General features: G+C 36.3%; 1 protein-coding gene across 3 annotated transcripts in view; it reads right to left on the bottom strand.

Moving 5' to 3' along the window:
- The window catches only part of SPRED1 (sprouty related EVH1 domain containing 1), a 120,016-nt gene that overhangs the window by 7,291 nt on the left and 88,732 nt on the right, over positions 1–23,993 (bottom strand). For all 3 annotated transcript variants that reach the window (XM_082841246.1, XM_082841245.1, XM_082841244.1), the window contains 2 exons: positions 23,432–23,584; positions 673–774 (listed from right to left, as the gene is read on the bottom strand). In XM_082841246.1, the coding sequence (XP_082697372.1) occupies positions 673–774; positions 23,432–23,584 (255 nt within the window). The remainder of the gene's footprint in view (positions 1–672; positions 775–23,431; positions 23,585–23,993) is intronic.

The raw sequence follows: 23,993 nt of genomic DNA, 5'->3' as shown, positions 1-23,993 counted from the left end.
AGTTTCCAGAACTGTGAGCAAATAAATGTTTGTTGTTTAAGCCACTCTGTCTGTGGTATTTTGTTATGACAGCCCTGGCAAACTAATACAAAGACATACGTGTTCATAGGTTGGCTATACAAGTCTCTGAAAATGACTTAAAACACATCACACTCTCTCATCCTTCTGGGTAGCCTGTTTCCTTGAGGCCAGGGAGAAAAGTAAATTTTTCAGGCATAAATCAAAATGACGCTTCCCTTCACCCATATAAGTGGGCTTCTAGTAGTCACATTTATATCTTCTAGTGCCAGTCCCTGGACACAGTGACTACTTTATAAGTAAGCACATGAATCCACGTTGGGGCAGACTTCTATTCCCCATATATTTGGAATTGTGGCTAAAAAAACTCCACGTCTGGACTAAAGGTGGAGTGATGGATGCAGACCATTATATTACAACATACGATTCCTACTGGTGATAAGTATACTGACAATCCCCCAGACTCAAACCAGAAATTTGGAGGGAATTTAAGTAATGGGGTTTAGAAGTATATATAAACAAATGGAAAATTTATACACTAAAAAACAATTCTAGTACAACTCAACTATATGGAGAATTAGAAAGAATGGAAAATTTCACTTACATGTTAATTAGTTACATTCCAAATCAGAAGATAAAACTAAGATTACTTACCTTATTTTGGGACTTTAGGCTTCCACATTCCTTGGGTATTTGCCGCTGTACGTATTCTATACTTCTGCCCTGAATGTCTAGGCCTGGATGACTGAACATTATCTAAAATACAAACAATTTCTACTTAAGTGACAAAAGAATGCATTCCTTATTTTTAATAAAACTATATATAATGTGTATTCCAAAACTTCATAATCTATTAGCAGTAAGGGTTTTCAAAATGGTTTTAACAAAAAGCATTACTTGAGTCATCCTACTTATTATTTAAACTTAGGTCTTTCCTTATACATTTAAAATTTAATTTAAAAAGTAATACAGACTTCTGGTTTCTGTTTTGGCATATAAGGAGCTTGGAAGCTGCCATTCTGTTGTAACAACAAGTAAAAAAGCTGAACAACAACAAAAAATATCCACAACTCCTCTTAGGTCTATGGGAGAGGAGGACACAGGGCAAACCCCACCCCTAAGACTGCAGAGAGAGAGCAAAAAAAAGGGAGTCACTGCTTAGCAGAGCAGAGACTCATGAGTGAAAATCACCATGGAAACCAGTGCCAGGGTGGGGGGAAAAAAAAAAAAATCTCAACTGTAATTGACAAATTGCTGGAGGCTCAGGATGGACAACTCTGACAGTTAAAAAAACTCCTGGTTGGGGGTGGGGACAGTCATTGTGATGCCCCCAAACTCTTGTGAGTTTACCTCTAGGAGATCAACCAGGTTCCCACAATAAGTATCAGAAAAAGCCGTACATGCTTCCAGCAGGGGAATGGAGAAGGAACCATTACGAAATGTGCCAGAACACTCTGTTCTTAACAAGGCCTGTCCTCAGGAGAAACTAGTTAAGGAGGGTCTGACCTACTGCGGTATTATCAGAGTCTATTTGATCTGGAGGAGGGGATATACCCAACATTAGTCAACTCTAACCATCTGACACACCTAAAGGGAGAGAAAAAACGGATAAATAATTGTGATATTCACAATCCTGAGGGAAAGGCTCAGACTAAAAGACTGAGACCTAATCACAACCATAGAATACTTCCTCTTCCTATACACTTTACCACTACATCACTAAAGGCTTATTTACAGCAGTTCCTTTTACCCAGCACATCATGTCTAGCAATCAAGAAAAATGAGAAAAAAACATACCAAAAGACAAAAATACATTTTGAAATGACAGAACAAGCATCAGAACCAGATATGGCAGGGATATTGGAATCAGCAGACTAGGAATTTAAAACAACTATGATTAATATGCTAAGACTCCAATGTTTAAAGTAGATAGCATACAAGAACAAAAGTGCAATGCAAGCAGAGAAATAGAAATCCTAATGAAGAATAACTCCCCCTGCAAAAAAATCTAGAGATCAAAAGTACTAAGAATACCTGTGATGAGCTTAGTAGACTGGACACGGCTGAGGGAAAAAACCTCTGAGCTTGAGGATTAAGCAACAGAAATCTCCAAAATTGAAAGGAAAGATAACAAAGACTGAAAAAAAAAAAAAAAAAAAAAAGACTATTCAAGAACTGTGGGACAACTACAAAAGGTGTAACATACACAAAACAGAAAGAACAGATGAAGAAAGAGCGAAAGGAACAAAAGAAATATATGAAATAATAATGACTGAGAATTTACCCAAATTAATGTCAGATGTCCAATCACACATCCAAGAAGCTCAGAAAACAGCAAGCAGGAAAATGGAGGGAAGGAAAAAGGAGGGGAAAAAAAAAAAAAGCACCTAAGCATATCATTTTCAAACTATAAAAAATCAAAGATAAAAAAGTCCTGAAAGATGCCAGAGGAAAAAATATTTTACTTATAAAGGGTAATTACATCTGACTTCTTTGCAGAAACCATGCAAGCAAGAAGAGTGAAGTGAAATAGTTAAAGTGGTAAGAGAAAAAGTCTGCCAACCTAGAATTATGTACCCTGCAAAATTATCCTTCAGAAGTGAAGGAGACTGGTGGGAATGTATTGGTGCAACCACTGTGGAAAAGAGTATGGAGGTTTCTCAAAATACTAAAAATAGAACTACCATATGACCCAGCAATTCCACTTCTGGGTATATATCTGAAAGAAACATGAACACTAATTTGAAAAGATACATGCACCCCATTGCTTATAGCAGCATTATTTACAATTGCCAAGATATGGAAGCAACCTAAGTGTCCATCAACAGATGAATGGATAAGACGTGGTGTGTATAAACACACACACGCACACACACATACACAATGGAATATTACTCATCCATAAAAAGAATGAAATTTTCACATTTCCAACAACACAGATGGACTTGGAGGGTATTTCACTAAGTGAAGTCAGAGAAAGAAAAATACTCTATGATACCGCTTGCATGTGAAATCTAAAAAATACAACAAACTATTGAATATAACAAAAAAGAAACAGACTCTCAGATACAGAGAACAAATTAGTGGTTATCAGTGGGTAGAGGGAAGAGGGGAGGGGCAACATGGGGGTAGGGGATTAAGAGAGACAAGCTATCATGTAAAAGAAAAATTAAATCTAAAAATAAACATTAAAAAATGTGAAAGAAACATAAAGACTTTCTTAAGCAAAAAGAAAATGGAGGAAATTTGTTGCTGGTAGACCTGCCTTATAAGAAATGTTAACAGAGGTTCTTTAGAGAGAAGGAAAATAATATAGGTCAGAAACTTGGATCTACATGAGAATGCAAGAGCAGTTAAGAAGAAATAAGTGAAAATAAAATAAAACTTTTAATTTTCTCATTCTTAACTGAGCTAACAGAAGTTTGTTCAAAAAAATAGCAACAGTGGGGGACCTCCCCGGCGGTCCAGTGGTTAAGAATCCATGCTTCCGGACTTCCCTGGTGGCGCAGTGGTTGAGAGTCTGCCTGCCGATGCAGGGGACACGGGTTGGTGCCCCAGTCCGGGAGGATCCCACATGCCGTGGAGCGGCTGGGCCCGTGAGCCATGGTCAGGGAACTAAGGTCCTGCATGCCAAGCAGCGTGGCCAAAAACAAAAACAAACAGCAACAGTGTACTTGATCATGTATGATTATGTACATATTTACATACATATGCATATATATGTATATAAAATAAGATGACTGACAGCAATGATGCAAGTGGAAGGAGGAATTAGGATTATGGTTATTATAAAGTACTCCCACTCACTGTAAAGTGGTTTAGTGTTGTTAGAGTAAAAGTAAATGGCTGGAGAAAAACACAACACACTAATACTAACCAAAAGAAAGCAGGAGTTCCTATATTAATTTCAGACAGAGCAGACTTCAAAACAAGGAAAGTTATCAGTGATAAAGAAGGCATTATATAATGATAAAGGGGTTAATTCCCCAAGAAGACATAACAATCCTCATTGTGTATGTGTTTAACAACACAGCATCAAATTATGTGAGGCAAAAACTGATAGAACCTGAAGGAAATGGATACACCCATTATCATAGCTGGAGACTTCAACATCCCTCTCTATCAGAAATGAACAGACTGATGTCTTGAGAACCAAAAGTAACTTTACAATCTCTGCATCATACCTGGAATCCATCCTTCTTGGCTTCTTCTGGCTCACTACTGGATCTTCCGCATGAAGCAGACCCAATTTTCTGTGGGTCTGAAATTTCACCAGGGGTTTGCTTTACCATGTGTCCTAGGGTTCTGTCTGTTCATTTTTCTGGTGGTTGTTGTTTTTCTTTCTTCCTTTTTTTTCTGAGTTATGTGGCTGGGAGGGTCTTGGTACTCTGGCTGGGTGTTGGGCCTGAGCCTCCATGGTGGGAGTACTGAGTCCAGGACACTGGACAACCAGAAACCTCCCGGCCCCACATAATATCAATCAACAAGAGCTCTCTCAGAGATCTTCATCTCAACACTAAGACCCAGCTCCACCCAATGGCCAGCAAGCTCCAGTGCTGGATGCCCCATGCCAAACAACTAGCAAGACAGGAACACAACCCCACCCATGAGCAGAGAGGCTGCCTAAAGTCATACTAAGTTCATGGACACTCCAAAACACACAACGAGCTGCAGCCCTGCCCACCAGAAGGACAAGAAACAGCTCCACCCACCAGAACACAGGCACCAGTCCCCTCCACCAGGAAGCCTACACAAGCCACTGAACCAACCTCACCCACTGGGGCATACAGCAAAAAATAACAGGAAATATGAACCTGCAGCCTGTGAAAAGGAGACCCCAAACACAATAAATTAAACAAAATGAGAAAACAGAGAAATATGCAGCAGATGAAGGAGCAAGGTAAAAACCCACCAGACCAAACAACTGAAGAGGAAATAGGCAGCCTACCTGAAAAAAATTCAGAATAATGATAGTAAAGATGATTCAAAATCTTGGAAATAGAATAGAGAAAATACAAGAAATGTTTAACAAGGACCTAGAAGAACTAAAAAGCAAACAAAGAATGATGAACAACACAATAAGTAAAATTAAAAATACTCTAGAAGGAATCAATACCAGAATAACTGAGGCAGAAGAACGGATAAGTGACCTGGAATAGTGGAAATAACTACCACAGAGCAGAATAAAGAAAAAAGAATGAAAAGAATTGAGGACAGTCTCAGAGACCTCTGGGACAACAGTAAATGAACCAGTATTTGATTACAGGGGTCTCAGAAGAAGAGAAAAAGAAAGGGTCTGAGAAAATATTTGAAGACATTATAGTTGAAAACTTCAAACATGGGAAAGGAAAGAGTCAATCAAGTACAGGAAGTGCAGAGAGTCCCATACAGGATAAAGCCAAGGAGAAACATGAAAAGACACATATTAATCAAACTACCAAAAAATAAATTCAAAGAAAAAATATTAAAAGCAGCAAGGGAAAAGCAACAAATAACATACAAGGGAATCTCCATAAGATTAACAGCTGATCTTTCAGCAGAAACTCTCCAAGCCAGAAGGGAGTGGTAGGACATATTAAAGTGATGAAAGGGAAAAACCTACAACAAAGATTACTCTACACAGCAAGGATCTCATTCAGGTTCAACAGAGAAATTAAAACCTTTACAGACAAGCAAAAGTTAGGAGAATTCAGCACCACAAAACCAGCTTTACAAAAAATGCTAAAGGAACTTCTCTAGGCAGGAAACACAAGAGAAGGAAAAGACCTACAAAAACAAACCCAAAACAATTAAGAAAACGGTAACAGGAACATACATATTGATAATTAACTTCAATGTAAAGGATTAAATGTTCCCACCAAAAGACACAGACTAGCTGAATGAATACAAAAATAAGACCCACATGTATGCTGTCTACAAGAGACCACTTCAGACCTAGGGACACATACAGACTGAAAGTGAGGGGATGGAAAAAGGTATTCCATGCAAATGGAAATCAAAAGAAAGCTGACGTAGCAATACTCATATCAGACAAAACAGACTTTAAAATAAAGACTATTACAAGAGACAAAGAAGGACACTACATAATGATCAAGGGATCAATCCAAGAAGAAGATATAACAATTGTGAATATTTATGTACCCAACATAGGAGCACATCAATACATAAGGCAAATGCTAACAGCCATAAAAGGGGGAATCAACAGTAACAATAATAGTAGGGGACTTTTAACACCCACCCCACTTTCACCAAAGGACAGATCATCCAAAATGAAAATAAAAAAGGAGACACAAGCTTTAAAAGACACATTAGACCAGATAGACTTAATTGATATTTATAGGACATTCCATCCAAAAACAACAGAATACAGTTTCTACTTAACTGCTCATGGAACATTCTCCAGGATAGATCATATCTTGGTTCACAAATCAAGCCTCCGTAAATTTAAGAACACTGAAATAGTAAAAAGTATCTTTTCCAACCACAATGCTATGAGACGAGATATCAATTACAGGGAAAAAACTGTAAAAAATATAAACACATGGAGGCTAAACAATACTCTACTAAATAACCAAGAGATCACTGAAGAAATGAAAGAGGAAACCAAAAAATACCTAGAAACAAATGACAATGAAAACCAGATGGCCCAAAACCTATCGGATGCAGCAAAAGCAGTTCTAAGACAGACGTTTATAACAATACGATCCTACCTCAAGAAACAATAAAAATCTCAAATAAAAAACCTAAACTTACACCTAAAGCAATTAGAGAAAGAAGAACAAAAATCCCCCCGAAAGTTAGCAGAAGGAAAGAAATCATAAACATCAGATCAGAAATAAATGAAAAAGAAAAGAAGGAAACAATAGCAAAGATCAATAAAACTAAAAAAGCTGGTTCTTTGAGAAGATAAACAAAACTGATAAACCATTAGCCAGACTCATCAAGAAAAAAAGGGAGAAAAATCAAACCAACAGAATTAGAAATGCAAAAGGAGAAGTAACAACTGAAAGTGCAGAAATACAAAGGATCATGAGAGACTACCACAAGCAACTATATGCCAATAAAATGGACAACCTGGAAGAAATGAACAAATTCTTAGAAAAGCATAACCTTCTGAAGCTGAGCCAGGAAGAAATAGAAAATACGAAGAGACCAATCACAAGTACTGAAACTGAAACTGATTAAGAATCTTCCAACAAACAAAAGCCCAGGACCAGACAGCTTCACAGGTGAATTCTATTAAACATTTAGAGAAGAGCTAACACCCACCCTTCTCACACTCTTCCAAGACATAGCAGAGGGGGGAACACTCCCAAATTCATCCTACAAGGCCACAATCACCCTGATACCAAAACCAGACAAAGATGTCACAAAGAAAGAAAACTGCAGGCCAATATCACTGATGAACATAGATGCAAAAATCCTCAACAAAATACTAGCAAACAGAATCCAACAGCACGTTAAAAGGACCATACACCATGATCAAGTGGGGTTTATGACAGGAACGCAAGGATTCTTCAATATACGCAAATCGATCAATGTGATACACCATATTAACAAACTGAGGATAAAAACAGTATGATCATCTCAATAGATGCAGAAAAAGCTTTTGACAAAAATTCAAAACCCATTTATGATAAAAACTCTCCAGAAAGTGGGCATAGAGGGAACCTACCTCAACATAATAAAGGCTATATATGACAAACCCACAGCCAACATCATTCTCAATGGTGAAAAACTGAAACCATTTCCTCTAAGATCAGGAACAAGACAAGGTTGCCTACTCTCACCACTATTATTCAACATGGTTTCGGAAGTTTCAGCCACAGCAATCAGAGAAGAAAAAGAAATAAAAGGAATCAAAATTGGAAAAGAAGAAGTAAAACTGTCACTGTTTGCAGATGAAATGAAAGTATACACAGAGAATCCTAAAGATGCTACCAGAAAACTATCAGAGATAATCAATGGATTTGGTAAAGTAACAGGATACAAAATTAATGCACAGAAATCTCTTGCATACCTATAGACTAATGATGAAAAATCTGAAAAAGAAATTAAGGAAACAATCCCATTTACCACTGCAACAAAGAGAGTAAAATACCTAGGAATAAACCTACCTAAGGAGACAAAAGACCTGTATGCAGAAAACTGTAAGACACTGATGAAAGAAATTAAAGAGGATACAAACAGCTGGAGAGATATACCATGTTCTTGGATTGGAAGAATCAACCTTGTGAAAATGACTATACTACTACCCAAAGCAATCTACAGATTAAATGTAATCCCTAGCAAGCTACCAATGGCATTTTTCACCGAACTAGAACAAAAAATTTTACAATATGTATGGAAACACAAAAGACCCCAAACAGCCAAAGCAATCCTGAGAAAGAAAAATGGAGCTGGAGGAATCAGGCTCCCTGACTTCACACTATACTTCAAAGGTACAGTAATCAAGACAGTATGGTTGGTACTGGCTCAAAAACAGAAATATAGATCAACTGAACAGGATAGAAAGCCCAGAGAAATCCATGCACACATGGTCACCTTATCTTTGATAAAGGAGGCAAGGATAAACAATAGAGAAAAGACAGCCTCTTCAATAAGTGGTGCTGGTAAAACTGGACAGCTACATGTAAAAGAATGAAATTAGAACACTCCCTAACACCATACACAAAAATAAACTCAAAATGGATTAAAGACCTAAATGTAAGGCCAGACACTATAAAACTCTTAGAGGGAAACATAGGCAGAACACTCTATGACATAAATCACAGCAAGATCCTTTTTGACCCACCTCCTAGAGAAATGGAAGTAAAAACAGAAATGATCAAATGGGACCTAATGAAACTTAAAAGCTTTTGCACAGCAAAGGGAACCATAAACAAGACGAAAAGACAACCCTCAGAATGGGAGAAAATATTTGCAAATGAAGCAATTGACAAAGGATTAATCTCCAAAATATACAAGCAGCTCATGCAGCTCAATATCAAAAAAACAAACAACCCAATCCAAAAATGGGCAGACCTAAATAGACATTTCTCCAAAGAAGATACACAGATTGCCTGTAACAAACACATAAAAGGATGCTCAACATCACTAATCATTAGAGAAATGCAAATCAAAACCACAATGAGGTATCACCTCACACCGGTGAGAATGGCCATCATCCAAAAATCTCCAAACAATAAATGCTGGAGAGGGTGTGGAGAAATGGGAACCCTCTTGCACTGTTGGTGGGAATGTAAATTGATATAGCCACTAGAGAACAGTTTGGAGGTTCCTTAAAAAACTAAAAATAGAATTACCATATGATCCAGTAATCCCACTACTGGGCGTATACCCTGAGAAAACCATAATTCAAAAGGAGACACGTACCACAATGTTCATTGCAGCTCTATTTACAATAGCCAGGAAATGGAAGCAACCTAAGTGTCTGTCGACAGATGAATGGATAAAGAAGATGTGGCACATATATATAATGGAGAATTACTTGGCTATAAAAAGAAATGAAATTGAGTTATTTGCAGTGAGGTGGATGGACCTAGAGTCTGTCATACAGAGTGAAATAACTCAGAAAGAGAAAAACAAATACCGTATGCTAACACATATATATGGAACCTAAAAAAAAAAAGTGCTTCTCATGAACATAGGGGCAGGACAGGAATAAAGACACAGACATAGAGAATGGACTTGAGGACCTGGGGAGTGGGTAGGATAAGCTGGGATGAAGTAAAAGAGTAGCACTGACATATATACACTACCAAAGGTAAAACAGGTAGCTAGTGGGAAGCAGCTGCATAGCACAGGGAGATCAGCTCGGTGCTCTGACCACCTAGAGGTGTGGGATAGGGAGGGTGGGAGGGAGGTGTAAGAGGGAGGGGATATGGGGATATATGTATACATATAACTGATTCATTTTGTTATACAGCAGAAACTAACACAACATTGTAAAGCAATTATACTCCAATAAAGATGCTAAAAAACAATAAAGAAATGAACAGATTCAGCAAGCAGAGAATCAGTAAGGACACAGGTGAACTAAACAACACCTTCAATCAAGTGGATATAATTGACATCTGAAGACTACTTCATCCAACAGCAGCAGAATACACATTTTTGCAAGCTTACATGGAACCTTAAGCAAGATAGACCACATTCTTGAACATAAAACAAACCTTAACAAATTTAAAAGAGTAGAAATCATACAATGTCCATTTAGACTACGAAGGAATTAACGTATAAGTCAGTAACAGAAGGATATCTGGAAAATCACCAAATAAGTGGAAGTTAAACAACACACTTCTAAATAACGCACGGGTCAAAGAAGAAATATCAATAGAAATTAAAAATTATTTTGAAATAAATAGAAATGAAAACACAACTTATCAAATGTTGTGGGATACAGCAGTAGTAGTGCATAGAGGGAAATTTATAGCATTAAATATATTAGGAAAGAATATCTAAAATCAGTAATATAAGTTTCTACCTTAGAAAACTAGGAAAAGATTCAATCCACAGCAAGGAAAAGAAATAATAAGAATTAGAGTAGAAATCAATGAAACTGAAAACAGGAAATCAACAGAGAATATTAATTAAACCAAAAGCTGGTTCTTTAAAAAGATCCGCAAAACTGATAAGCCTCTAGTCAGGACAACTAAGAGAAAAAAAAAGAGGACACAAATCACTAACTATCAGAAAGGAAAGAGGAGGTATCACTACAGATTCCACGAACATTTAAAAGGATAATAAAGGAATGCTATGAACAACTCTACATCCACTAATCTGATAACCTAGATGAAATGTATCTATTCCTTGAAAGGCACAATCTGCCAAAACTCACACAAGAAGAAGAAAACAATCTGAATAGGTCTATATCTATTAAAGAAGTTGAATGGATAATTAATAACCTTCCAAAATAGAAAGCACACAGATCCAGCTGGGGTTTACTGGTGAATACTACAAAACTTTAAGTAAGAAATTACACCAATTCTCTCCAATCTCTTTCAGAAGATAGAAAACAGAAAATACTTCCTAACTCATTCCAAGAGGTCAGCATTATCTTAATCCTAAAACCAGACAAAAACATTACCAAAAAGGAAAACAAAAATACAGACATCTCAAATAAACACTGATGCAAAAATCCTCAACAAAATATTAGCTCATTGAATCCAACAATGTATAGAAAGAATTATACATCATGACAAAGTGGATTCAACCCCACTATGCAAGGCTGGTTTAACATTAAAATATCTACTAATGTAACACATCAAATCACATGATCTTATCGATATATTGTGAAAAAGTATTTGACAAAATCCAACACCCATTCATGATAAAAACTCTGTAAATTGGGAACAGTGGAGAACTTCTTCAACTTATAAAGAATATGTACAGAAACCCTGAAACTAATATAATTAATGGTGAGAAACTTTTAGTTTTCCCACTAAGATCAGGTACAAGGAGGCAAGGATGTCCCTTCTCTCACCATTCCTTTTCAACATCATACTGGAATTTCTAGCTAATGAAGTAAGACAAGAAAAAGACATAAACAGTATACAGATTGAGAAGAAATAAAGCTGTCCATGTTCACAGATGACATGATCATCTATATAGAAAATTTGAAAAAATCAACAAAATAACTCCTGCATCTAATAAATGATTTATAGTAAAGTTGCAGGATACAAGGCTTATACACAAAAGACAATCACTTTTCTATAAACCAACAATGAACAAGGGATTTCCCTGGTGGTCCAGGGGTTAAGACTCTGTGCTTCCACTGCAGGGGGCAAAGGTTTGATTCCTGGTCAGGGAACTAAGATTCCACATGCTATACGGTGCGGCAAAAACAAACAAACCAGAAGCGGAATTTGAAATTAAAAACCATTTACGTTAGCATCCCCTCAAATGAAATACTTAATGCATAAATCTAACAAAATACGTACAAGATCTGTATGAGGAAAACTATCAAACTCTGATGAATGAAATCAAAGAAATAAATACAGATAATCCATGTTTGTAAATTGGAAGATTCAAGGCTGTCACATGTCAGTTTTTCCCCAGCTGGCCTATAGATTCAATGCAATCCCAATTAATATCCCAGCAAGTTATTTTGTGGGTATTAACAAAATGGTTCTAAAGTTTACATAGACAGGCAAAAGACCCAGAATACCCAACACAGTACTGAGGGAGAATAAAAGTTAGAGGACTGACATTATCTGACTTCAAGATCTTCTATAAAGCTACACTAAGAAAGACGGTGTGGTACCAGCAAAAAAAAAAAATAGGTCAATGGAACAGAATAGATGACTTTGGTTATGGCAGTGACTTTTAAGATATATCAAAGATTCATGAAAGAAAGCATTGATAAGCTGGGCCTCATTAAAATTAAAAACATCTACTCTGAAAAATAAAATGTCAAGAGAATTGAGAAGACAAATCACAGAGTAAGAGAAAATATTGTAAAAGATACCTGATAAAGGACTGATACCTATAATGTACAAAAACCTCTTTTTTTCTTTATATGTGTCATATTTTTCATTCATAGGTTTCTTCTTTAGATTAAATATACAAAGAACTATTAAAAAAGCAACAATAAGAAAATAAACAACCTGATTTAAAAATGTGCCAAGGACCTCAACAGACACTTCCCCAAGGAAGATATACAGATGGCAAATCAGCATATTAAAAGATGCTCCACGCCATAAGTCACCAGGGAAATGCAAGTTAAAAATACGAGATACCACTACACACCCAGTAGCATGGCCAATATCCAGAACACTGACAACACCAAGTGCTGGGGAGGACACGGAGCAACAGGAAACCTCATTCATTACTGATGGGAATGCAAAATGGTACAGCCACTTGGGAAAACAATTTGGCAGTTTCTTATAAAACTAAGCATACTCTTCCCATATGATCCAGCAATTGTACTCCTTGGTATTTACCCGAGGGAATCAAAAACATGTCCACACAAAAACCTGCACACAAATGTTTACAGCAGCCTTATTTATAATTGCTAAAACTTGGAAGAAACTAAGTCTGTTTATCTATTCAGTAGGCTCAATGGATACACAAACAGTGGTATATCCAGACAATGGAATATTTCTCAGTATTGAAAAAAAAAAGACATGAAAAAACCTTACGTGCATATTACTAAGTGAAAGGTTACATACTGTATGATTTCAACTATATGACATTCTGGTAAAGATAAAACTATGGAGACAGTAAAAAGATCAGTGGTTGCCAGGATCTGTGTTTGGGAGAAGGGAGAGGTAAGGAGGGAAGAACAGGCAGAGAACAGAGGATTTTTAGGTCAGTGAAAAAAGTCTATATGATACTATAATGATGGACACATATCATTATATATTTGTCCAAATCCACAGAATGCACAACACCAAGAATGAACCCTACTGTAAACTATGCACTTTGGGTGATTATATGATGTATCAATGTAGGTTCACCAACTGTAACAAATGTACCACTCAGGTGGTACTTACCACTTTTTGGCCACATATTTAATTTACACACACATGCAAGTGTGCATACGTGTTTATACATATAGCTTTACCTAATTCTTTTAATGGCAGCTTAGTATTCCATTGAATGGATGACTTAATTTAACTAGTCTGATTTATATATATATATAGGCTTTTCCCCACCTTTTGCTGTTACAAACAATACTGCATAAATTATCCTTATACATATTTATCTTTAATACACATGTCCAAGTGTATCTGTATCAGAAATTGCTAAAAGTAAAAATGCTGGATTAAAAAGTTTGTATGCTTCAATTCAAAAAGCAATTTAAATGGATATATCCAACTCGAACCACCTACTCAGTATTAGTAGTGTCTTAAACAGGAAAGAAAGTTTAATAAAAATAGTTAATGACTAAAGAGGTTACTCATTCCTGGCCTTGTTTCCTGCAGTTTTGAATTTTACTTTCATTAGCACTTTAATCACATGGTAGGAACATAAAGAGAAACAGAAGTATTTCAATTTTAAGTATGTTGTAGGACTAAAGGACTGATGTGGGATGAAGTAAGATTTCTGGATTACTTTTTTTTTTTTTTAAAGATCTTTATTTTTGGCTGCATTGGGTCTTCACTGCTGCATGCAGGCTTTCTCCAGTGGCGGTGAGCTTGTGTTACTCTTCTTTGCAGTGCGCAGGCTTCTCATTGTGGTGGCTTCTCCTGTTGTGGAGCATAGGCTCTAGGTGCTTGGGCTTCAGTAGTTGTGGCTCGTGGGCTCTAGGGCACAGGCTGGATTACTTTTGCATGATTATAACCTCTCCAATGTTTTTTTTTTTTTAAATTTTTATTGGAGTATAATTGACTTACAATGTGTGTTAGTTTCACATGTACAGCAAAGTGAATCAGTTACACATATACATATATCCACTTTCTTTTTAAAGTGTATTTTTGACTCATTTTGGGTCTTTGTTGCTGTGCGCAGGCTCTCTTTAGTTGCGGCGAGCAGGGGCCACTCTTAATCGTGGTGTGTGGGCTTCTCACTGCGGTGGCCTCTCTTGTTACGGAGCACGGGTTCTGAGCGCGCAGGCTTCAGTAGTTGTGGCCTGTGGGCTCAGTAGTTGTGGCTCGCAAGCTCTAGAGCGCAGGCTCAGTGGTTGTGGTGCACAGGCTTAGCTGCTCTGAGGCATGTGGGATCTTCCTGGACCAGGGCTCGAACCTGTGTTCCCTGCATTGGCAGGCGGATTCTTAACCACTGTGCCACCAGGGAAGTCCCATATATCCACTCTTTTAAAAGATATATGATATCTTTTCATGAAGAAAATACAAAGCTTTATTGAGCACTATAGATGAGCTAAATAGAAGAATATATTATATATTCATGGAAAAGAAGGCTAAATTCTTCCCCAAACTAATATACAGATTCAGTGCAATTCAAATACAGACTGCAGATGGATTTTTCAACAAACTTGATAAGCTAATTCTAATTTTTTTTTTTTGGCCACACCCCATGGCATGTGGGATCCTAGTTCCCCAACCAGGGATTGAACCCACACCCCCTGCACTGGAAGGTGGAGTCTTAACCACTGGATCACTGGGGAAGTCCCAAGCTAATTCTAAATTCTGTGGAAGAGTAAACAGCTCCCCCACCTACCAACAAAAAAGAGAAGAAGAAAAAAGTGGTAGATGCACTTGCTCTACAGATATTAAGACTTGCTATAGAGTTAAAACATCCTATAGTAAAGAAGACAAGTGGCACTGGTGCCAGGACAAACAGACCAACAGATAAGAGAGACCAGAAACAGAAACCTGATATATGACAGATATGGCACTGCCTATCAGTAGGGGGAAGGATCCAATAAGTGGTGCTGTTAACAATCAGTAATCCATATGGAAAAAATAAAAGTGGAACAAAAATCAGTTTGTTTTACGAACAAAACTGCAAAACTTTTAGAATAAAATCAAGAGAAAAATCTTTCAGATAAGGGTGGGGAGGAGTTTTTAAAAACACCACCATGAAAAGAATGATAAATTCAATTGTATTAAATTCTGGAACATCTGTTCACCAAAACACCATAAAAAGAGTGAAAAACCACCATAAACTAGGAGATACTGGCCAAAAATAAAATTCAAAAAGAAGTGTCACTGAAAATTTTATTACTCAATAACAAGTTATATAAGAGTATATAGTTAAAATTAGTTTGTAATGGAATATTCAGCGTTATTTTTCTAACCTCTCAAATGCTCAAAATATCTCTCTTATAGTCACAGAACACATGAATCTTATAGACTAATTTGCCCAAGAGCCTTTTTATAGCACATCAATATCAAAGGCCCATTTCTGTACACCCTAAAGAAACTCTTGCACAAGAATAGCTGAGGGGCAAGAAAGTTTGTACTAGCAGTATGCCTAATATCAAAAATATGGAAACAACTAAAATATCTACTGGCAGAAGAAAAAGAAGTGGTAGAATTACCAAGAAAAGCATAAGAATGCTAATAAGCAAACACAGTCCAAGGTAAAGGTCACCTCTAGGATGAAGGCAAGGGAACAGGATTGGAGGTGCTCTTTTTTAAAAGTTTTTTGCTTTCTCAGGTATTCATTACATGTATTATTTTCTATGTATTAAATACATCATAAACCTTTGATTGTAAGACCATAATACATGTGGTCTTATTCATCTGCAGTGAAATGACCTCCAGGAACTTGAAAGTAAGCGAAATTGAGTAAAAGGACTATAATGGCCTCCAGGCCTATTAGATTTAACTAAAACCTGACTGAGAGCACTAGCAGTTTGAAAGAATGTACCTAATCCATCAAAAGGATTTAAGTAGTCCACGGAAGCATAGAAAATGAACCAAAGACAAACACTGACAATACCTGTTTAAGCACTGCTAGAGGGAAAAACCTAAACTAGTGTTAGGTGACAATTCTCCATGGGTCTCACTTCTGCAGATACAGTGAGTAGAGGTACTATCTGCCTTTGCTTCAGACTATCTTTTCAAAGATGTGTGAATAGGGAAACCCTTGAAAGATACAGTATCTCTCCTTTGAAGTTAGGTTTGTTTAGTTAACGAGTATAACAAAGACACTGTGTCCCTCCCTGGCAAAAGTCAGGCAGGATTATCGCCCATTATAAAAGACTGGGGTTCCCCAAAACTCAGGGTTCCAATATTGGGATGCAAACCCACTGAGTGTGCAATATTCACCTGAGCAGCTTAGCACCACCCCCATGGGACTTGGGAAGCAAGGGGAACTGACACAAACATGAAGCTCATGCTACTCTATTGTGCTGTGAGTAACAGTCCTTTGTCTCTGACCTAGCAGTCTTATGTCTTCTGGCAGCATTCATATAACTTGCTAGCTAGGGTTAAATCTCACACTCTTCATATTTCTTGACAGCAACGAAGTAGTCTAGTCCTTTTGGCAAGGCTATTCCTCTGATGTAGGATGCTTCCAAGGTGATGCTGTTAGCATTTATTCATCTATTCTTTCATTCAACAAATATTTACTGGGTGCTTACTCTATCTTAGGAACTTCTAGATTCCTGAACGTATCAGTGAACAAACAAAAAAAAGTACAAATAGGAGACAAATTATAATCAGGAAATAAGTGTTATTAAGAAAAGTAAAATAGCATAAGGATACAGTGATGGAAGGGTTGGTATTTCATTTAGAGTGCTCAGGGAAGGCTTCACAGAAGAGGTGACCTGAAGTAAGGAGCAAGCTCCAGGAACATCTGGAGGAAGAGTGTTCCAGATAAAAGGAAGAGCAGATGCAAAGCCCTTGAGGCATAGATATTCTTAATATACTTAAAACATAGGAGATCGAGGTATTAAGGAGCTTGTGAGTGAGAAAGAATAGAAAATAAATCTGGAGAAGCCACGAACAAAATCATGCACAGCTCTGTAAAACCTCTGTATGTTGTTCTAAATAGGATGTTAGACTTTTATAAAGTTTTGAACACATTTGATTTGTATCTTTTTAAAGGATCACTTTGGTTACTGTGTGAACAGATTATTAGAGTGGATGGGAAGGATAAGAGTGGAAGTAGGGAAATTAGAAGACTATAGCAGTAAGAAATGATGAACGTCTGAGAAATATACTTTGAATGTAGTGCTTACAGGATTGCTGATTGACCGCTGATATCTACAGTATGAGATTGAGAGAGGAACGAGTCAGGATAGCTTCAAGTTTCTGCCCTGAGCAAATGTATAAGTGATATACCATTTACTTATATGGGAAACACTGGCATTAGACTTAATTAGAGTGGAGGAAGGGGGATAATCCTAACTGAAGTTCCAATTATGGGAGGACCAGAGAGGCTGAATGAATACACGCTATTAGCCTGGTACTTGCCCAGGTCATTACGATAAGTCCCCACCAACGTACATAGCCTGAGAATATATGTTTCTTGCGACCTTAAGTAACCTAATTAATCATATCCATTGGTAGGGAACCTTTCACAATCTGTGTCTAACTTGAATATTTCAAACTATATTTATTTATTTGCTGTGGTATGGCTGTATTGGGACTTGCTGGAAGAATAATTCCCATATGATCCAGAAGGTTTTTTATTTTCTCTTTACCCCCTGCCTCCATATTCAAGTTTTTAAGATAAAAACAATTAAATTTTAGGTTTATCCAAGAATGCGAGGACACACGCTGCTGAATTGATCAAGTCTGAATTTCATTAACCTTCTACCTTCTTTTTAATAAATCTGCAGTTCTACCTAAACTTCTCTTCAGTCTAGAAAAATGAAGTAATTCCTCTTTCAGTGTAATTCCTGTGTCCTTGATAGTCTCCTTTGGGTCTTTATCAATTATTCTCTCTGTCCCAAATCTTTAACTTCTCACTTTCTTTAACCCTTCAAATTTTAAACATATTTATTTCCTTGGCCCTCCACCTTCTAGCTCCACCTGCTCTCTAAAGGAAGGCCTCTGTAGTCAAACTTTTGAAAGGAGCTCAGACAAAAAGAAAAAAGTTGTTTCTTCTACTGTCATGAATGCCTCCTAATCCCACTGAAACTATGCTAGGGGTATCAATTACCTTTACAGAGATGAATCCAGGATTCATCCAGGTCCTTTATTGGACCATGTAATTGCAATACATTAATTAACTACTCCTTCACTTACCCTTTTGAACCCTCCTTCTCAGGCTTCTGAGACATTATTGCCCTTTCCTAGTTCTCCTATCTGTGTGACTGTTCTTCTTCAACACCCTGTCTTTTAACATTTAGTGATCCTCAGGTTCCAGCTTTGAATACTATTCTTCTTACAAAGTAATTCAAACTTCTCTCATAGTTTTAATTTCCATCATTAGATAATGACTCCCAACTTTAAGTTCAGTCCATATCTCTCCCTGAGCCTCAGATTTAGAAACAATATTTGAAGAGACAATGGTGGAGAAATTTCTAAATCTGTTCAAAGATATCAGCCAGATTCAAAAAGCTCTATAAACCCAATAAAAAAACCTAGTACCTAGGCATAGCATAATAAAACAGCAAAAAGCCAAAGATAGACAGCATTTCTCAATAGCAGTGATGGAAACGTGTAGACAATGGTGTGACATCTTTTAAAGTGGTGAAAGAAAATAAATGATAACTTAGAATGTGACAGTCAGCAAAACATCCTTCAAATATGGAGGAAATAAAAGATGTTTCCAGAAAAACGATAACGAAGATTCACCAACAGCAATAAGCAGCCAATGACCCTACATGGTAGCATGGTAATAAACAAGGGATTAAAGAACAGCCAAAAGCATAAGTAGACAGATAAACTGAAATCAATGTTGACTGTTTAAAATATTATTTTGGGAGGTTATAAATACATACACACAGAATGAATTTCATGACAACAACAACACAAATGGTAAATGAAGAAGAGATAAATGGCATTAAGGTATTGTAGGATCCATGCATTTTCCAGAAGTGGTTTAAAAAACAATCAATTTAGGGTAGATTCTAAGGAGTTAACAATGCGTATTGTGACCTCTAGGATTACAATAAAAGCACTGAACTGTATTATTAATTATCTAATAAAAAAGAAAAATTAAGTAGTTAAATATACCTGAATAAGGCAAGTAGAGGAAATAATGAACAAAGAAAAATGGGGCAAACAGAAAACAAGTAAGATGGTAGATTTATACTATATCAATAATTGCAGTAAAAGTAAGGAGACAAAATACTCTAAAACACAAAAACACCCTGAGAAAAAAACGAAACCCAACTGCATATGGTTTAAAAGAGACATCTTATATATGACATATAAATGTTGAAAGTACAAGGATGGGAAAACACACACTGTGTAAACGTTAGCCAAAAGAAAATATCAGACATAGTAGACTTTTAGGCAGAAAGTATTACCAGAGATAAGGAAGAATATTTCGTAATGACAAGAGTCAATTCAACATAAAGGTATGACAATTATAAAATTACAAGCAATAGCCTCAAAATATATAAAGTAAATAACTGATGGAATTAAAACAAGATGATTCTACCATCAAAGTTGGAGATTTTTAAACATACCTTGCTCAGTTACTGACAAGCAGATTTTTTTAAAGTTAATAAGGATAACAAACCTGACCTAATATATAGAAAGAACACTACACACAACATCTAAGAATATGAAGTCTTTTCAAGTGCGCATGGCACACGGACCTTATGTTGAGTCATTAAATAAGCCTCAACAAATGTTAACGAATGAAATCATTCAGAGTATATTCTTAGAATATCTGCAATAAAAATAGAAAACCCCAAATGTTTAAAAATCAATCCATTTCTAAATAATAATGAAAATATGGCATATCATCATTTTGCCAATGACTAATGTCAGAAGCAGGGTAGTACACAGCAATTGACTGCACTATTCATTCAACTTCTAGTATGTTTGAAATTTTCCGTAAAAAAGGAATAAACCAAAATCCTGTAAAAAGACTTTCTAAAAAGAATTAGAAAATCAGCATAGTCCTGTATCTGTTAAAGAAATCGATCTGTAGCTCAAAATCATCTGATAAAGAAAATTCTGGGCTCAGATGGCTTCACCAGGAAATTCTACCAAACATTTAAGAAAAACAACAAATTTTAAACTTTTCCACAAACTGCAAGAAAGAAACACTGCCCAATTTGTTTCATGGAGTTAGCATACCTTGATTACAACACCTGCCTGGGATTTTATGGGAAAAGAAAATTATATGCCAATCTCTTCCATGAACAGACATAAAAATCCTAGATAAAATATTATTAAACCCAATTTTATGTGTGCATATGTTTATATGTGTATGTATAATGAGTATTATATAGCAACCAAAATGGGTTTATTCCAAGACTGCAAGGTTGCAAACCAATTATTACAATTTACCAATCAACAGAATCAACAAGGAAAAAAATTAGAATCATCTCAATTACTGCAGAAGCATGTCATAAAAAACTTAGTAATGTGGGAATAATAGATAGATACCTTAATCTGTTAAAAGGATCTATGAAAACATACAGCAAATATCATAGTTAATGATGAATGCAAGGAATATAGAAAGCTTTCCCCTGAGATAAGGAACAAAATAAGAAAGTCAATCCCCCCTGCACTAGAAGTCCTAGCCAGTGTGACAAGAAACAGACATTTAAAAAATTTACAGATTTTAAGTACAGAGTTAATAAATTAGTTTAACAATGTCTCTGGATATAAGGTCAATTTACAAAATATACTTATAATAATTAATAACTAAATAAACTTACAAAAATTAAATACCTAAGAATAAATCTAACAAAAGATAAATGAATGAATTTACCATTTCATGGATTAGAAGATTCAGTATTGTCAAGATGTTAACTTCCTCCAAATTAATTTATGAATGCAATACAATGTCAATCAAAATTCTAGGAGTTTTGTGGAAATTGATAAGCTGACTCTAAAATTTACATCGGTCCAAGAACAACAAGATCTTAAAGGACAAAGCTGGGGGACATAACTCCCAGATCCCAGAAATATTATGTAACTACTGTTATTTTAAAAGTGTGGTACCAGTATAAAAATAGACAAATAGGCTAAGGGAACAGAACAGAGAATAGAAATAGATTCACACACATACAGTCACATGACAAAGCTGAAAATGCAATGCACTTGTTTCAGAAAGCACAGATTTTTTACTATATGGTGCTGGATCACTGGCTATCCAGATTTGGGGGTTGTGGTGCAGGGAGGGAAGCCTTGACCTCAATCTTATACCACTTACAAAAATCAAACATGAAAGAAAAAATAATAAAGTTTCTAAAAGACAACATAAAATATCTTCATGGCTTGGTGAGGATACTCAAAGATTTCTTATACATGACACAAAAAGCACTAACCACAGAGGGAACGATCACTAAATCACTCTTCTATTAAAATTAAGAACTCTTATTCAGCAAAAGACATTATTAAGAGAGTAAAAAGACCACCAGAGAGAAGATATCTGCAATATATATATCCAACAAAGGACTTATTTCCAAAATAAACAAAAAGAAAATGGCTATAAATCAATAAGAAAAAGACAACTCAATATTAGATGTGCAAAATACTTGAATAGGTGCTTTACAAAACAGAATTTCTAAATGGTCAATAAACATATAAAAAAAGGTGCTCAACAGCAGTAGTAATCAGGAAAGTATAAACTAAAATCACAATAAAATACTACTTTACTTCCACTAAGTGACTAAATTTGGGGAAAAAAGGCGGAGGGGGGAAAGGGGGGGTGCAATACCAAGTATTCAGGAAAATTCCCACGACTAGTGGGAATGTAAACCTGGTACACTGCTTTGGATTTTTTTGTTTGTAAGTAAAAGTGACACTCCATAAAAATGCACTGTGTTTAACCTGTTGTTTCTTGTGTCTTCTGGCACATGAATGTGTACCCAGGTTTGCGAAACAACAAACAAGATTTAAGTCCAAGGTGGTTTGCAGGACATAAAACCCCGACAGTCTGGCTCTTGCTCTCTTTGCCCCTCTTTTTTCACCCTCCATGTTGTTTTCCCCCTAGATCATGCATACCTCTGCTCATACTGTTCCCGGCTATGGACTAAATGTTTGTGTCACCCCTGCCCCCCCCCAAATTATATGAAACCCAAACCCCCAATGTGATGCTATTTGGAGATGGGGTCTTCAGGAGGTAATTAGGTCATGAAGGGTGTGGTCCTGGTATGACAGGATTAGTGCCCTTTATAAGAGACACCAGAGAGCTTGCTCACTTGGGCGTTCTCTGGCACTGAGACAAAGCAGCTGTCTGTAATCCAAGAAGAGAGCCCTCACTAGGAATCAACCATGCTGGCACCCTAACCTTGGGACTTCCAAGCCTTCAGAACTGTGAGGAAAAAAACCTGTTATTTAATCCACCCAGTTTATGGTATTTTGTTATGGCAGACTATGCTGACTAAAATTCCCTCTGTTTAAAACATTCATCCCCTTGCTCCTCCTGTGTTTTCCCCCCCAATTTTCATCACCAACCCCACCCTCTTCAATTAGTTAACAATTTTTCTCATCCTTGAAAAGTTCAGGTGTATCTTAAGAAAAAACACAAACTCTCATCTTCCACAACGACTTCAATACCCCTATCCTGTGCTCCCAATCACTATGAGCACATATCTATTACGCCATCATAAACTTTCAGAACAGAAACTATGGTTTATGTTCCTTTGTATCCCTCTACTGGATAATGAAAATGTAACTAACACCTTTTCCCCTTTATCATCAAAAAATTTAAAGTCAAATTTATGACTCAATTATTAAACCTGTTTAGGACATTATGACATGTATGTATTGTCTCATTCCAGATTTGATTCATTATAAATCTTATTCTCCTGGGTTTCTGTTGTTCTTTGACTGGTAAAGGGCAGATGGTCCTAATGTTCTCATCTAACACATCCGATTTCTATAAATATGAATAATATATTGAAAAATATTTATTTTCTCACCTGATTGGCTTGGCTTTGCAGGTAGACTCTTCTGGCATTCAGATCTTCAAAGGGAGAAGGTCTTGAGCTTCTGTAAGGCTCACTGGTTATAACTGTCTCTTGCTGGAAGAGATGATCTTTCACTAGAGAACTGGAAGTATCCTCTTCAGCTGCCTAATGGGAACAATCCCCAAATCATTAGTTACCAGAATGTAAAAAACAACAACAAAATAAGATACCTTTACTCTAACAAAAATTTAGCAAATCAGTAAGTATATACCACGACCATCAATGTGTATGGCAATTCCCCAAACTCAAATGTGCGTTAGGAAGCCATGTCAAAATAAAATAATATGAATTTAAAAAAAAATCAACTTTATAAGCAAAATGGACTTTCTTAAAAAAAATAACATAGGAAGAATTAGAAGGCTATCCATGCCAAGTGAGAAAGATATCTAATTACAATAAAGCTGTTAATTATAACTAAAAGTGATATATGTACACAGAAAATGAAGAAATTATGAGGAAAAAATACAAATCAATAAAATTGTTACTTTGCAAGTTTTTTTTAAAGAACTTTTTT

This window comes from Leucopleurus acutus (assembly GCF_964270905.1).
Source record: "Leucopleurus acutus genome assembly, chromosome: 1".
In the NCBI taxonomy this organism is placed as follows: domain Eukaryota; kingdom Metazoa; phylum Chordata; class Mammalia; order Artiodactyla; family Delphinidae; genus Leucopleurus; species Leucopleurus acutus.
Note: the sequence above shows the minus strand (reverse complement) of the source record. Positions and strands in the feature narration are given on the sequence as shown.